The 15,960-nt window shown below is 40.9% G+C and overlaps 1 protein-coding gene across 1 annotated transcript in view; it reads left to right on the top strand.

Annotated features, from left to right (window-relative positions):
• The first annotated feature begins 6,079 nt into the window (after positions 1 to 6,079).
• The window catches only part of Nuf2 (NUF2 component of NDC80 kinetochore complex), a 28,514-nt gene continuing 18,633 nt past the window's right edge, over positions 6,080 to 15,960 (top strand). Inside the window, 6 exon segments of the mRNA XM_032915608.1 lie at positions 6,080 to 6,188; positions 9,292 to 9,434; positions 10,709 to 10,787; positions 12,310 to 12,360; positions 12,363 to 12,384; positions 12,719 to 12,780. Coding sequence (XP_032771499.1) covers positions 9,312 to 9,434; positions 10,709 to 10,787; positions 12,310 to 12,360; positions 12,363 to 12,384; positions 12,719 to 12,780 — 337 coding nt within the window. The 5' untranslated portion in view covers positions 6,080 to 6,188; positions 9,292 to 9,311.

Below are 15,960 nucleotides of genomic sequence, written 5' to 3'. Positions count from 1 at the left end.
ACCACAGATAAATGTTATTTAAGCCATTTAGATTGTTGTCGATGTAATGGAAAACCTAGAAAACTGGTGGACCGTGGCCAGCTGTGAACTTCCCACATTCCTCCATCTGTTTCTCAGTGCTGTGATTGCAAGTATTATTACCAGGATTGGTCCTCCATATTTTCCAGTTCAATGATTTTTCCCCCAATTTGGTCCCTTGCAGAGAATGAGAGAGAAAAAAACCTTAAGAAATTTCTAGAATGCAATGCAAGGCGAGATAACCTTGGCTTCTAAAGTAAGTGGGGATAATGTCCCAGGATTCAGCACCAAGACCTAGCCAAGAGCTGCGTTTAGTACCAGGTATGGGGCTGTGGAAACAACTCAGTTGGTAAAATGATCTCCACGTAATCATGAGGATGTGAGTTCCACCTGCAGCTCACACATAACAATCCAGGCGTGGTGGCACATGCATGTAATTCCAGTGCTTGGGAGGTGAAGACACACTGATCTCTGAGGCTTACCAGCTGGCTAGCCTAGCTTAATCTACCTCTACATTTACAGTGCAAACTCTTTGTGATACCTGCCATTTCTGGCTGGTTAGAGGGTTCGTTTGAAGATCTTAGCCTTCCATCTATGTGGTCTGCTCCTATGATTTCTGCCAAAGCTACAATAACAACATAAAAGGGGTGAAATATACTCATGTCTCACATGATTGTGTGTCTGCTTGCTGAGGCTATGTCAGAAAAGAAATAAATAATTCATTGTCAGGATAGGGACATTTGTAGGTTGGCAGGCTTGTTCCCGTGAAGCTGAATCAGAGTTACTGTGACTGAGAGCCCTCAAGTAGGAACTGGGGAGATGTGTGGCAGTAAAGAGTGCACGTTGCTCTTGAAAGTGATTACAGCTCAGCTCCCACCAGTCAGGCAACTCGCAACTGCCTCACATCCTCAGGGGAGATGGCATACTCTTCTGGTTCTCATGGACACTCATCCACAGCCAGACAGACAGGCATACAAATAAAAATGATATAAAACAAACAAAAATAAAAACAATTTCCTCACGCAAAAGCAAGCAAGCAAGCAAACAAACAAAACCCCAAGAATTCCTCAGCCAATGGAAAAAAATGGTTTTCATGAGGACATTCACCTGCATGGTGGAATGCATTATGTCTTTGCTTCACATGATTTCAGAGAAAACCCTAAGAGGGAGTCTTGCTAATGAATAGAGCCAGAAGGAAGTAAAATGAACAAATTGCCAAAGCTGTTATATGTTTAAGACAAAAGAAAAGAGTGGGAGAGCCCATAACTTTATTCTTTCTCTTAAGAATGACCTAAAGTATGTCCTAAAGTAGAGGATGCTTTATCTGACAGTCATGGGGATTTTACGACATGAACTGAGGTGCACGATGAGGGTCTACTAAGGATATTTAAGATAAACCAAGAAAATTTGGCTCTGAATATAAAATATTCCAGCCCTGCACATCCAAGTAGTTCTAGGCTGGGTGGAGGTCTTGTCCACCAGCAGCCAAAGGTCATCCTCTGATTACAAGTTTAAGGCAGACATGGAGAATACAGAAAATGAAAGTTAGTAATAACGAACATAGAAACACTTTAGAAAGCACAAAATGTTCTCGCAAGATGGCAGTCCAAACAAGAAGGAAGGAAATCGGTCCCCTGAACAACACAGGAATCTGATAAGATTAAGGTATCAAGTCATCCACCTTCCCAAGTCTGTAACGTCTCCAGAATAAAGCACACCTAAGGTAAAGATTCTACAAGAATGACTAACTGTTTGGAAGCCACTTTATCTTTTAATTTGTTTTAAGACATAATCACATGTAGCTTAGAATCGCCTCAAACTTGCTGGGTACCAAAGGTACCATAAACTTCCAATCCTCCAGCCTTCCCTTCCCCAAGTGCTGGAATGACAGAGCTCACTGTGAACTTGTGAGCTCCACACCCATATTAGAAATTTGTGATTATGAAGAGCTGAACTATTTTAGATTCAGAGCCAAATTACCCAGGTTTGTCTTAAATAACTTAATCACCCTTCATTTTCTACCTCAGTTCATGACCTAAAATCTTTGTGATTATTAGAAAAAACCTTTTAGAATATGTTAACTTAGCATAGCATTATTTTTCCACCAACTGCAAAGCTAAGAAAGTCATAATATGGAGACCCATAACAGACTTTTCTGGCTTTGCTGCAAACTGCCCATTGGATGTCCAACCAATGTGCATGGAAAATACTTTATGACCTTCTTTTACTCTGTCAATATGAAACCGATGCTTTTATGGTGGAATGTGTTATGTGGGATAGTGCTGGATCTAGGTCCTTGGGCCATTGTTCACTCATATTTGATTAAAGAATAAACTCTTTTATTCCCTATGAGTCAAGAGCTATGGTTGTTGCATCGACACCCTTGAAAGGTCTGGGTATTTTGTGTGTTTATTATAAATAGGCTATTGAGGGGAGAAGGTTCTGTTATAAAGATGTATGGATACCATCTGTGAAAGGAGGGAAAACAGGAGGAATATTGTCCTAGCTTGCTTTCTATTGTTAGGAAAAAAACACCATGACTGAAAACAACTTGGGGAGTAAAGGGTTCATTTGGCTCGCATGTCTAGAACACAATCTATCATGAAGAGAAGTCCTAGTAGAAGCTGAAGGCAGGAAGCTGACATAGAGGTCATGGGAAAATCTGTAAAGTGGCTTGCTCCTCACGGCTTGCTCCGTGTGTGTTCTTGTACAAGTCAGAACAACCTGCCCAGGGGTGGCACTGTCTGCATTGGGCTAAGCACTTCCCTAAGCATCAATCATTAGTCAAGAAAATGCCCCCATAGGTTTGCGTACAGGTCAGTGTGATGAGGTATTTTCTCAGTTGAGATTCCCTATTCCCAGATGACTTTAGCATCTGTCAAGTTGACAAACAATCTAAGTAGCACAGCTATTCAAGTTGTCAAAATTGAAATGCAGTCGCTTGTATCAACTCTAACAAGGTAAAGCCAGGGTGCAGGGTTTTCGTGCATTAAAATGTCACACAATACTAGAAACACAACTTTCCCAGAGGCCAACAAAACTTTATAGGAAAACAAGTACTTCTAAAAAACTATTTCCCTAGCAACTGTCTATTCAATCCTGGAATGATGCCAGTCAGATGAATTATCCTCACCAAAGTAAGTTTATTTCTTGAAATATCTAATGGAATCATCTCCACTTTATCTTTAAAGATATCTCCCCATCTTGACTTCTTTGAAGAGGCCAGAAGCATGAAATTCTCTGGAGCTGGAGTTACAGATTTTGTGGGCCACCTAAATGAACATGGGAACCAAACTGAGGTCCTCTAGAAAAGCAGCAGCAAGTGTTTTTAGCCACTGAGCCACCTTTCCGGCCCCCATAAATGGAAATATTGCAATGTAACAATATTCACGTATTGATTTTGAATTTACATAGATTTTACCATTGCCATCATTCATATGGTATTTTTCAAGCAAAACCTTTGATTTAAAAACAACGAAATCACATTTTTTTTACTTAGTATTTAGAAAGGCATGCATTTGGTCTTGTTTTTTGAGTTATAAAAAGATGTTGAGAACTTAGTAATAATTTTCTTCTAAGGGTATATTTATATTAGAAGATTCGGTTTAGACAAGAGTGGTAATTATCATAAAATAATCCACCACATGAATGGAGAGAGCAGGATGACAAAAAACAAACAAACAAACAAAACAAAACAAAACAACAAAAAAAACCTCTCTGTCCCTTGAGTCAATTCTGATTTCTGCTATTCCTGATTTCATTTTATAACTATTTCTATGATGTGTCTTCCCCAAATTCATGTTTGAATCCCAATTCCCAAGGTGGTCAGACAAGGAGATGGGTTCTTTGAAAAATAATCACCTCCTGAGGGTAAAGTCTTCATTATTGAGATGAGGGGGAAAGCCATTTGCCCTTCCATCATGTGATCACACCCCTGCCAAAGGCCAACCATGAACCAGGGAGGAGCTCACACCAGATACTAGATTTCCTGGCATTTTGACCTTAGACTGTCTACCTCTAGGACCAATAGGCTTGCCTAAGTGTAAAGTATTGTATTACTCTCACTTATAGTACATTTATACTCTTTCTGTAAGACCCTAGATAAGGCACACTCCGAAAATGTATGTCATAATTAATTACTTTATTGTTGTTACTTTGGGACAGGGTCTCCCAGCACATGCTCTTGAGCATGCTGACTTCAAACTTGTATGACCCCTTCTTCTACCTAGGGTGCTAGGATTATGGGCATGTACAACTACTTCTGACATAAAGAGTTCATTTTGAAAATTAGAATATATTAACTTTCTATTCTTTTTTGTTGTTTTGAATACACACACAGATAGATAGATAGATAGATAGATAGATAGATAGATAGATAGATAGATAGATAGATAGATAGTTTGTAGCTCACCATGTAGAACAGGTTGATACTATGTAGACCAGGCTTGGCCTCAAAATCACAGAGATCTGCCCTGCCTCTCCCTGTGGAGTTCTGATATTAGAGGCAAGCAACCAACCATGGTTTGAAGAATATATTAATTTCAACATTTTTTCCCTGAGAAATTCTTGTCAGCTCCCTTGAAATACTATAAACACCACAGGCTATCGTAAAGTCAGTACTGGAAATTTACTAGAACATAAAATTTGAATTAATAATCACACTGAACAAATATTTTCATGGTATTAAATCTGTTTGACTGATGATTCAGAAGGGTGTCTATATAAACTGCACTAAAATGATATAACTTCATATGAAGGTGAGAAACATATTTTAAGCGGTTAGAACAATGCCAGGTCGGTTTCCTTGCATTTATTCAGAGTTCATCCCAAACAGCAAAGGTTAGGTGTTTTATAGCTTCAGACTAGTACTACATAAAGTATTTCAAATGTATAGCTCAATTTTCAAATTCTTTCTTAAAGATTAATGTGGCTGAAGAGGCAAACAGATTAACAAGTTAAAACGATTAAAGTGAAATAAAGTACAGACAACTACTTGAATTCAATGCTATTTTTCTTCTTGAGCCAGGACTCTGAACATGCACTTTAAAGCCCATAAATTTAGAATTTTTTTTAACAAAAAATCCAGAACATTGTGTACGATGTTTATCACTGTAGTTCTGATTACTTACGTAAAACGAACTGGAATGAAATTCTCAGTAATGTTAAAATCAATACAGCAGCGCCACCCAGTGAATATACTGGTTTATACAACTACCTCGCCAGAATTTTCCTTGTTAAATTGTACTGTATTTTCAGTGTAGTCGTGTTCCAATTATTTATATGAAATTATGTCCTATAACATTAGCTCAAGAATATAACAATTAAACATCTTGCCTATTTATTCAAAATCAAGTAGTAAAGATATTCAAAGGATATTATAACATTCGTGAATAGAAAGTTCTTTATATTCTTTGTAACGTGTAATGTCAGCAAGCCACAAAGTGAGATGAACTAGTGATTCCTCTCATGAGATGTTTGGATAGTGTAGAATCATGTTCCTGTACGTTTGTGCTTTTGGATTATTACCCTATACTGACTCCTCAAAATGAGTAAATTTAAGATTTAAATTTAACAATGTCTATCCATCCATTCGCGTCTGCGCCCCCAAGCTTTCAGGAACCTTAGGTGAAATGATGTGTACAAATATCCAATGGGGTCAGAATTTGACCCCATCAAAGCTTATCAAATAGTGACATCGTTACTTTTACTCCTGGATTCTCTATAATGCCTTTGATTAATTTGAGAATCACACATCCTCCATCCCCTGTTACTCTCTGAGCCCAATAGAAGGGGCTTGAAACTGTCTTTTCGCTAACTGGGATGCTGAAGGCAAAGTTCCAAAGTCTGGGACAACAGGGTAAACACCCACCGGAACTCCTCCCATTAACTGCTGCGCTTCCCGGACAGGCGGAGTCGGGCTTCCGACTAGAAGCAACTCCCTGTACAATGGTTCCGTTGACCTGGAGCCCGGCATGCTGCGCAACTCGTCAAGCCACACCCACCTTAGGTCTTTTGAGCTTTCCAGGCATCCGTCGCAAAGGAAGCGCGCTGTGCGGAAAGGGGCGGGCCTCGCAGAGAAAGGCGGCTGGTTTGAAAAGTGACAACGGCCGGTGGATTTTAGGAGTTTGCTCGGTTTGTAACTGCTCTTTGGTGAGCTACTGGGACTGCAGGTGAGTGCGAGCGAGCGAGCAAGCGCAGGAGGACCGGGTGCAAGCCAAGGGCTCGCTAACTTAAAAACTTGTGTGTTGATTTGAGACGAGGGTCTCATCTATCTCGGATTGGTCTCGAACCTTCTCTATGCTCCTGAGGCTAGTCTTGAACTCCTAATGCTACTGCTTCCATCTCCCAAGTGTTGAAATTACAGGCGTGAGTCACAAGAGTGCTGTCTGTGGGACATGTTTGGATAAATGCTTGACGATTTTTTATGTATCTCCATTGCGTCACTATCTCTTGATTAAACCAAGAACCGTTTATCAAAGGGAAGAAAGATGGGTGGGTGGCACCTGAGAAACAAAACTGGAGACTGCCTTTGGTTTTTACATGTACCTGCCTACCCGCAAACATAGACTAATACAAAGGAAGATATTGACAAAATAATATTTCAGGAGTAGTAACGTCAGTAGGACAGTTTGATATCGTGAAATATACATTTTGTCATTGTCCAATTCTTTGGCTACAGATCCGGAAATCCTTGGAATCCTTACGGTGATAAGTGGAGTTTTGTATGTTTCTGGTTAGCTGTTGCTTGGCAGCGTCTGGTTGCTTTACTAGAAGACTAGGGCAGTCCTGTGGACTTGGCCATTTGGTCCCTGTTCTCTGATCCTTGAAACTGTCAGCATTGATGAAATTGGTCATACCTATAGGGATAAAACTTGTTTTGTTTTGTTTTTTTAAAAAAAAAAGGACCCCCCCAAAAAAAAACAAAACAAAAACAAAACAAAAAACCCTAAAGGGTTGATTTCGAGTAACTCTGGGATAGATACACACATTATGGTTCCTCTAGGTTGCAAGTCCCTCCTTCATCCTTGGCCCTGGTTGCCTCTTCATCCGGTGTTCATCCCTCATAATATCTTCCGTAGTAAACCAGTAGTAGGCATTTCCTTATGCCTGAGCTGCTCTCCCAGATGAATCGAATCTATGGAGGGTATGGTAGGGACAGTAGAGTGCCGTGGGTAGGCTGTCAGAAGCTTAAGTAAAACAACCTGTGAGCATCCCGTCCAAGGGGAGCAGGATGAACATTAAAGCCTCAGCCTGTGGCTGCTGACATTGACCTAAGGATGGTGTTAGAACGTAATGCTAGGACACCTAGTGGTGTCTACTACATAATTATTGCCAGCTTGATGCTTGCCAGAAACCACTCCCATTTTAGGTACAAATTAGACTGACTTTGGTTGGCATGACTAGAAGAAGGTATATCCGTCTCGCTCACGGACGATAAGGTCTCCAAAGTGTCATAAAGGAATGGTCCCATGTATGGAAGTAATCTTGTAATTACAAGAGAAGCTTAGAAGGGAAGTCGCTACTTTTTTTTTTCTTCACATTGCTTTTGAAAGCAGTGCCCTGTTAAGTAGGGATTTCGTGCATTCTGTGCAGTTGCTGGGATGAAAATAGGATCAGAAGTGCGGGGGCAGCGGCGTTTCTCAGTGGTGTAGGGAAGAGTCTTTTAAGTACTAGAGCCACACTACAGTAGAAAGAAATGGCCTTTAGAGTTCCTGGATCTTTGGCGTTTTGAAGGGTTCAAGCAGAATCGGGGCATTATCTGACAGCCAGTAGCATTTTCCAGTTACTGGGAGGAGAGGCAAGAGCTCTGCTGGAGCTTCTTTCTAGGCATATGTACTGGCTGGTTCTGTGTGCCAGCGTGAGTTAATCACAGAGAAAGGAGCCTCTATTAAGGAAATGCCTCCATAAGACCCAGCTGTAATGCATTTTCTCAACTAGTGATCAAGGGTGGGGAGGACCCACTGTGGGTGGTGCCCATCCCTGGGCTGGTAGTCTTGTGTTCTATAAGAAAGCAAGCTGAGCAAACCATGGCCTCTGCATCAGCTCCTGCCTCCTGACCTTCTTGAGTTCCAGTCCTGACTTCCTTTGGTAATGAACAGCAATGTGGAAGCTTCTTGGTCATGATGTTTGTGCAGGAACCCTGACTAAGACAGCATACCTCTTCTGAGAAACAGCAAGAGCCTAAAGTAGACTTCAAAACTTGTAAGCCATAAGCCATTTCAGTTTGCTTGCAGAATTGAGTATGTTCCTGCCCGGTCTCTGCCCATACTGGGAAGTAATGTATGGACAGACAGCACTGCAGTGAGAGACCACCGAACATTCTAGGGAATTTGTCAGAATGCCTGGCCTCTAGCAATTGGATTTTTTGTTCTGACAACTAAAAATATCTCCAAACATTGCTAATCATGCCCCGGGATGTATAAGGGAGATAGAATTACGACAGGTACTATTTTAAGAGGACACCAGTAGGAATACTCTGTTATCTCTGTTATACATGAGGACAAATGAGCTTTTGCTGTTTTTGCTCTGCTGAAAGGGATTTGTGCTTTAAATGAAGGCTGCCCTCTCCCCCTCTTCCTCTCCTTTTTTCCCAGCTCGCCTGCTAGCATCTTAAATTGTATTAGCCATCTAATGTGAACAGTGTGTACTGAGGATAAGTACAGTGCAATCAAATAAGATCCAATTTTATTTTCTACCTTGTGTCAGTATTGCTTGTATCTGCCTTCTGCTGCCGATACTGCCCGCCTTGAGCTTTGAGAGACAGTTCTTAGCTAAGAATGTTAAATGCCTTGGCTCTTGTGTACAAAGACAATAACATAATTTTCCTATTGTGTGTCAACTCAAAGCCTCTATCTCTTATGGAAGAAGACATGAGGAAAATTAACAGAAAATGACTGTTACTTTGCTATAAAACTTATTTTAGGTTAAGACACTATCTATTTCATTGTGTTTGTACGTATGTATGAATAAAATGCATCTTTTTTTGTTTGGTTTTGAGACAGAGGACAGTCTCATGTAGCCCAAGCTGGCCTAGAATTTTACATATAATTATTACCTTGAGTCTCTGGTCCTCCTACTTCTACATCCTAAGTGTTGGGATCACTGGTGTGCATTTCCATGCCTGGCTTAAAATTCTTTACCTTGCTCAGATATTTAATGATAACACTACTGTAATCAGAACAAGCATAGCTCAGTCGTTGTTTTCTGTTAAGATTCCAGATAGTAAGAACCATTGATTGTGTGTGTTCCTTATCTTTCTCTTTTCCTTTTCAAACTAGGAGGAGACTACCATAATGGAAACTCTGTCCTTCCCCAGATACAACATAGCTGAGATTGTAGTTCATATTCGCAATAAACTGTTAACTGGAGCGGATGGCAAAAATCTCTCTAAGAGCGATTTTCTTCCAAACCCAAAGGTAAACTGTGCTTGTCTTTGCCTGTAGCTACTGATACTGAAGAGCAGAGTGAGCTACTAGGTTTGTAGTGTGGGAACAGAGGCATGTGCCCTTACGTTTGTTGTAGGCCAGTCATTTTTAATCTAGAAAGAAATCTCTCACCTGGCATAATTTTAAAATAACATTAAGATTATATGTGGGGCACCTTCTACATTCCCGTTGGGAACTCGGTTCTTTAATATGGTTGTTTTCCTTAAAGAAAAAAAGGGCTTTAAACCATAGATATATTAAAGTATATTAAATTTTTTATTACTGGAGTGTGGTATGAGGGTATCATTTATTGGGGAGCTTGACAGGATTTATTCCAAACGGTTTCCTGCACACACATGCTTCCAGACCATCTTCTTCGGAAGCGTGCAGATTAATTTTCTTACATTATGCCCCAGGTGGGGACTGGTTTATTTTGACAGGTGTTATTCTTTATGTGTCTGGTTATTAAATGCAAAAATGAGCTATTCGTATGTCATAGCAAAATCCCAAAGTCTCCCTCCAGTTTCCGATGTTGGCCTTGGAGTTATAAAATAGGAAGCCTTCTTTTATCATGCAGACTGCAAGCTTGTTTATCTCAGAGCACTTCAGTTCTTATAATGGAAGGAATGGCCTCAGAGTACATATCAGACCTGTAAGGTGAATTATACAGCGCTGGGTAATATTACAGTGTTTTCAGTGTATCTCAGGCCTTTCTGTTCACCCAATAAACTTGAGTTCACATTAGACAACTTCTCAGGCCAGCATTTGGGATCCACTGACTTAGATGATAAGGTTTTTAAATCAAGTTATTTCTCCATTAATTTAATAGCCAGTATTCCAAGTGCTGCAACTAATTGGAAATCTGAGATGACCTTTCATCTGCAGCAGCACCAGGAGAGTCCCCGTGATCTTTCTTTAAAAATAGATAAAGCTCCGAGTGTTCCAGCATTTCCATGTTCCTGTCAGTTCTGAAGACTCACCTGTCTCCCTGCTGGGGTGGCTGGATTGATTGGGCTGGATTTGATAGATTAATTCTCATTCCGAAGTGACCAATTCCCTTAGTTATTCATTACATATGAAGAAAGTGATTGTACCACACAGTGCCTTAAAATTTGGAGTAATTATAAAGTATTTTGAGGGAAACCAGGTGATTTTTTTCCCCTCACATTCTTTTTATTGCATTCATTGATACTGAAGCATTGGGTGAGGATGAGGGTTATGACAGCTCTCTGCATTAGACCTTGACAGTTGTTCTTCTGTTGTAGCCTGAGGTCCTGTACATGATTTACATGAGAGCCTTACAGTTAGTGTACGGGGTCCGGCTGGAGCATTTCTACATGGTGAGTTAAGAGGTCAATCAGTGTTCTGCTTTTGTTGTTACAGCAGTTCTCTTCACAGTGCATGCTGCCCAAAAGGTTGAGGGTTGCTTGGCTTTATTTCCAATAAATCTAAAGTTGATCTCACTTACGAAGGACTTTTATATTGCTGTAAAATTATAAAAAATATAATGCTGTCTTTTACCCTGCACTAGGTCTGGCACCGTGGTGCCCCAAGATATGTGGTAGATAATCTTCACCTCAGTCAGCAAAGCCTCTCACCTGCTTTGCTCTATCCCATATCACACTGCTGATAGCTTCTCTCTGAGCGGCAACAATCTCTCTACCCGTCATTCCCAAGGCAGGTGCCACCATATCAGAAATGTACATCCCAATTCCGTGGTGGCCTAGTCTCTCCAGCCACCTTGAACTTAAATCGCCACATGAAAGAACACACAACACAATAACTTCTGACCCAATTAATAAGATATAATTGCCTACCTATTTAACATAGAGTTTGCCCATCTAGACATACAAAGCCCTGTGCACATCCATCCCTTAAGAATATTCATAACAACCTGTAAATGTGCAGAGAGGGATCTTAACATCCGCCTCCATGTTCTCTCCGCTCCTCTCTCTCTCTCTCTGGTCACCTTATCTTTCTAAAACTTTTCCCCCTCCCATCCTTCCTCCTTGTCCAATGACAGGCCTCATTCTATCTTGTACCTGCCTTCACCTGTATGACATCATCCTACACTTTTAGGCAAAGAGTATCATTCATGAGAATCGTTAGTAAGGTAGAAACTATAATGAAAGACCTGACACCACTTGGGAATTACTGTCTCTATACAGTGTGTTTGCAGATATGGAGGTGAGAGACTCTACTGAACACCTGCTAAGACTTCAGAAAAACACATTTTTTTGTAGGGCGGTCACTAAGATTAAAATGGAGGATAGGCAGTAAGATTAAAGTAATTGAAATAAAGCAAACCAGATAGTCTGGTAAGAAATACCATTCTTTTGATTGATTATATTTGTGATGAAATTATCAAGTCATTGTCCGAGGATCCATGAAGATATAACTTCTGTGGGATGCCATTGGGATTCTTCTTTTCTTTTCTTTTCCTTAACAGTTTCATTAGCCCAGGCTGTCCTTCCTGTGGATTGTTATAGATACCTGCTGTCACTCTTGGCTTGTGATTAGATGCCTCTGCTTGCTGTGGAGCTTCGCAAGGCTTTAGTTTCTTTACAAACAGATGTCCCTCTGAAGCAGGGTCGTAAAGGTTGAAAGAGAGCAATAGAGAGAGTACAGCATGGAGTGAATGTTATTTGCATTCATTTAAAAATCTTCACTAAGTGCTCATCCGGAACCAAACATCACATATTACTGCTGACTCTAGCTGTGCACTACAAGTCATGTTGTCTCCAGATTTCCTGTAATGAAGTACTATCGTTTGATCAGATCCTGTGATTAAGTTTTCTTATAGCTCAAGGTGCTTCTCATTTGGTCGACTGACTTGTGACTTTACTTCATGATTTATTTCATTCAGATGCCGTGAACATAGAAGTCATGTATCCACATATAATGGAGGGCTTCTTACCGTCAGCAATTTGTTCTTCCACCTGTGAGTAAGGACGACTTTTTTCACCTTCCATACTGACATCTCTCGGGATGCTCTGACATGACATTCTAAGATGCCTTGAGTATGGAATTGTTAGCTTTGTATCCTGAATATGCGCTGCTAAGTAGAATCTAAGATACTGCGTGAATGTTTATATAGCATGCAGGAAGTAGTCGTTGCACAAATGCTCATGCACTGTAGAAGCAGACGTCAGCTGCAGGACTGTGCACTGTAGGGGGCTTTGACCTCACTTGACCCTAGAACACTGAGAAGTATCTTCAGAAATATGCTGAAAATAAGTATCTAACACCCCTGGTCTCTGTTCTGCATCCTGAAGGGACTCATTTATGCCCATTTGCCGGGTGAATGACTTTGAGATCGCCGATATTCTTTATCCAAGTAAGTACATCTCAGTCCTTCATCATTTTCCCTTTCTGCCAATAAATATAAAAGGAAATTATATTAAAAATCTTTTAGAAAGTTAATTTCTTATATTTTATAGATCTACAGAAAGCTGCTTTCTGAAGTTAATTTTTCTTAAGCTTCACATGTTTTACATGCTTCCAAAATTTTGGGAGATTGCTTTCTATCTGGGTTGATATTGCCCTATCAAATGTGATGGATGCTCTTAAGACTCAATGAACTTCGTCTAAGAAATGTGGCAAGCACCAGCCCCACTAGGGACACAGCTATTTCCTGCCTGCCTGGTGAGCAGCAGCTTCCAGTGGGCAGACTGAGCTACTTCCACAGAAGGCCAAGACGAGAGAGAGGTTGAGCTGAGGCTTGAGTGTGCAGAGCCCAGGTGCAGGGCTGAGTGCTGGCTGTTAAAGATGTGAGAGCAGAGAGAAGAACAAGGGTGAGCTGGTCCAGTCCCGAGCTTGTCACTAAGGCAGTACAATCGCAAGGTCTCATTTATGAGTTGGGAGTCCAGATACAAATGTCGTGCGGGTGTGATGTTGAATGGTGAGTGAATCTGGCCAGAGTTATCAAATTAGCAATTGCTCTTTACTGTGAAGAGTTTATTTTGAACCACTGATAATTACACTGCTCTAATTGAGTCTCAGAAGTTTCCTACGTCCCTTTGCAGTCAGTCCCCTGTGGCTACCACTCTCTGATATCATTGATGTTTATTCTACACTTTGGTTTTTCATTAGTCATAACATAATAAAGTCATATAGTACAATCTTTTCTGTCTGGCTTCCTTAAACAATGCTTTTGAAATTTATTTTTATTAACTAAATTCATTGGGCCCTTGTTTCTTTTTCTCTTGTGGTATTCTCATGTAAGTGTATGGCACAATTTATTCATGATAGGCATTTGAATTGTTTCTACTGTTTGGCCATTGTTGGCAAAGCAACTGTGAATACTCATATTTCTGGTCTCTGCGGATGTAATCTCATTTCTCTGTATAAATCCTAGTTCGTGTGGTAAGCACATGCCTAGCTCTTTAAGTTACCAAACTCTTCTCCAAAGTGCCTGTGTCCCCATCAGCAGGACAGAGTAGTCCCATGGGGCCGGCTCCACCTTGGCTTGAGCATTGTTTTCACTGTTCTGCAGGGTATGTCGTGGTTTTAGTCTATAGTTCCATGATGACTAATAAAAATGAGCATATGTTCATGCACTTACCTACTATGATAGATCTTTTTTGGTAAAATTCTTTTCAAATCATCTATTTTTTAATGAACTTAAAAGAGTCTATGTGTTGACATTTTGCCTGCATGTACATCTGTATACTGTATGTGTGCGTTGCCCACAGAGTTGAGGAAAGGGGGTCAGATCCCTGGGAACTGGAATTACAATGGTTGTGAGCTGCCATGTGGGGGCTGGGAATCAAACTGAGTCCTCAGGAAGACCAGTGCTCTTGACCACTGAGCCATCTCTCCAGCACCTTGCCTATTGGTTTATTGAAACTTAGGTAATTTTGAATAAATTACCAGCGATTATGCAGGCATTTTCTTTTAGTTATTTGCCTTTTCCATTCTATACTTATCTTTTAAAGAGTGAAATAAATTTTGATTTTGAATATTTTAATTGATTTTCTTTAAAAAGTGTAGGTCTTATTAAGACTTAGCTTGATCTAAGTTGCTGAGGTTTGCCTCTGAGTGCTTGGGGGATATTGTCTGGCTTTGATTGTTTAATGTTTTATTATTGTATATGGTGTGAGTCACTGTTCATATTTTCCCTTTTGCATGTGAGTGCATGTGTGTGTTGTTGAAGCATTACCCTTTCCCCATGAAATTACTGTGATACTTTATATTAAAAAAAAATCAGATGACATACTACCATAGACAGCAAGCACAAAGGCATGACAGTCTGAGGCCGTCATGCTTCAGACTTGGGACAGTGGGCACCTGAGCCCTTTGCTAGTGGCAGTGTGCAGGGATGCAACTAGGTTGTCGGTGTCTAACAAAACGAAGCTTGTTCTTCTGTATGATCCAGGAGCTGGGCTCCTCCGTATCTATCCAAAGGGATCCCAACTGTTCACATAAGCCACACACAGAGCTGCGTATAGCATAGTTTCTAAACCTCAGAAACTGTCATGGCTTTCAGTGCGGCAGTGTATAGCTAGACTACATCCTGACTGGAACATTACATAGTACTAAATGGAAATGAGCTATCAATCCATGAGAAAACACAAGTGCACACTGTAATGGAACGGGGAACCATCTGAAAAGACTACATAATCATGTGACATGTAGGAGAGAGAAAGCATTAGTAACCGTGAGCCTTCGTGGAGGAGAACCATTGACTGGAACTCGAGAGCGTGTTAGTATAGTGAGGGCTCTGTGTTATTGCAGTGGTGGTTTGTGCTTGCATTCTGCAGTTGTCACATCCCACAGACAGTACAGCAGCAGCAAGCACATGTGTTAGCGCACATGCCTTATTCCCAATGAAAGTGCCACTCACCACACAGACGCTGGGAGAGAGGGTCTAAGAGAGGATGGAGAACTACAGAATCCTTACATAGTATGTAAGACATCAGTTGGATGTCTTTCTGGGCTTGCTATTCGCTAGGCTCTGGCTTAGTTCTATCTGGATATCCAGTTTCCTAGCACCAAGCGTCTTTAGACCAAGCATCCTGCCTGATGATGAAACTTGAAATCAGGCAGAGGACACTCGTTCATCTGCTGATTTGCAGCTGGGCTGGCCCTGTATCTCCATGTGTGAGCTGGATGTCTGGAGCCCATGCTGTTGCTTCTTTGTTGAATTGCCCCTCTTCACTTCCTTTGTGGTTTCTGATGCTCTTCCCCTCTGTGGAGTAGACCTACATGTCATACTGCAGAGGACACAGCATCATAATCTGCTGCTCTACGTGAGGTCTGGTGATTAATACGGTGCACAGGTTCCAAGTGTGGGATCCAGTGTGCATCCACATGGCTTGCAGTGTTCCCTTGCACAGCATGCATTTACACTTTGTCACGCAGTAGGACACGCCACATGTTTGGACCAGTGGTATTCCTTCTCAGTTGCTGTATTGAGATCTTAAAGTCTTCCGTGAATTTATTACTTTCATCTCACTGCCTTTTAACTGGAGTGCTCATTTGTGCTAAGTGTTATTGGTATGATTGGGCTTAAATT

Source organism: Rattus rattus, chromosome 10 (assembly GCF_011064425.1).
Source record: "Rattus rattus isolate New Zealand chromosome 10, Rrattus_CSIRO_v1, whole genome shotgun sequence".
NCBI classification, from domain to species: domain Eukaryota; kingdom Metazoa; phylum Chordata; class Mammalia; order Rodentia; family Muridae; genus Rattus; species Rattus rattus.
The sequence above is the reverse complement of the archived record's forward strand: the minus strand, read 5'-3'. Positions and strand labels throughout refer to the sequence as shown.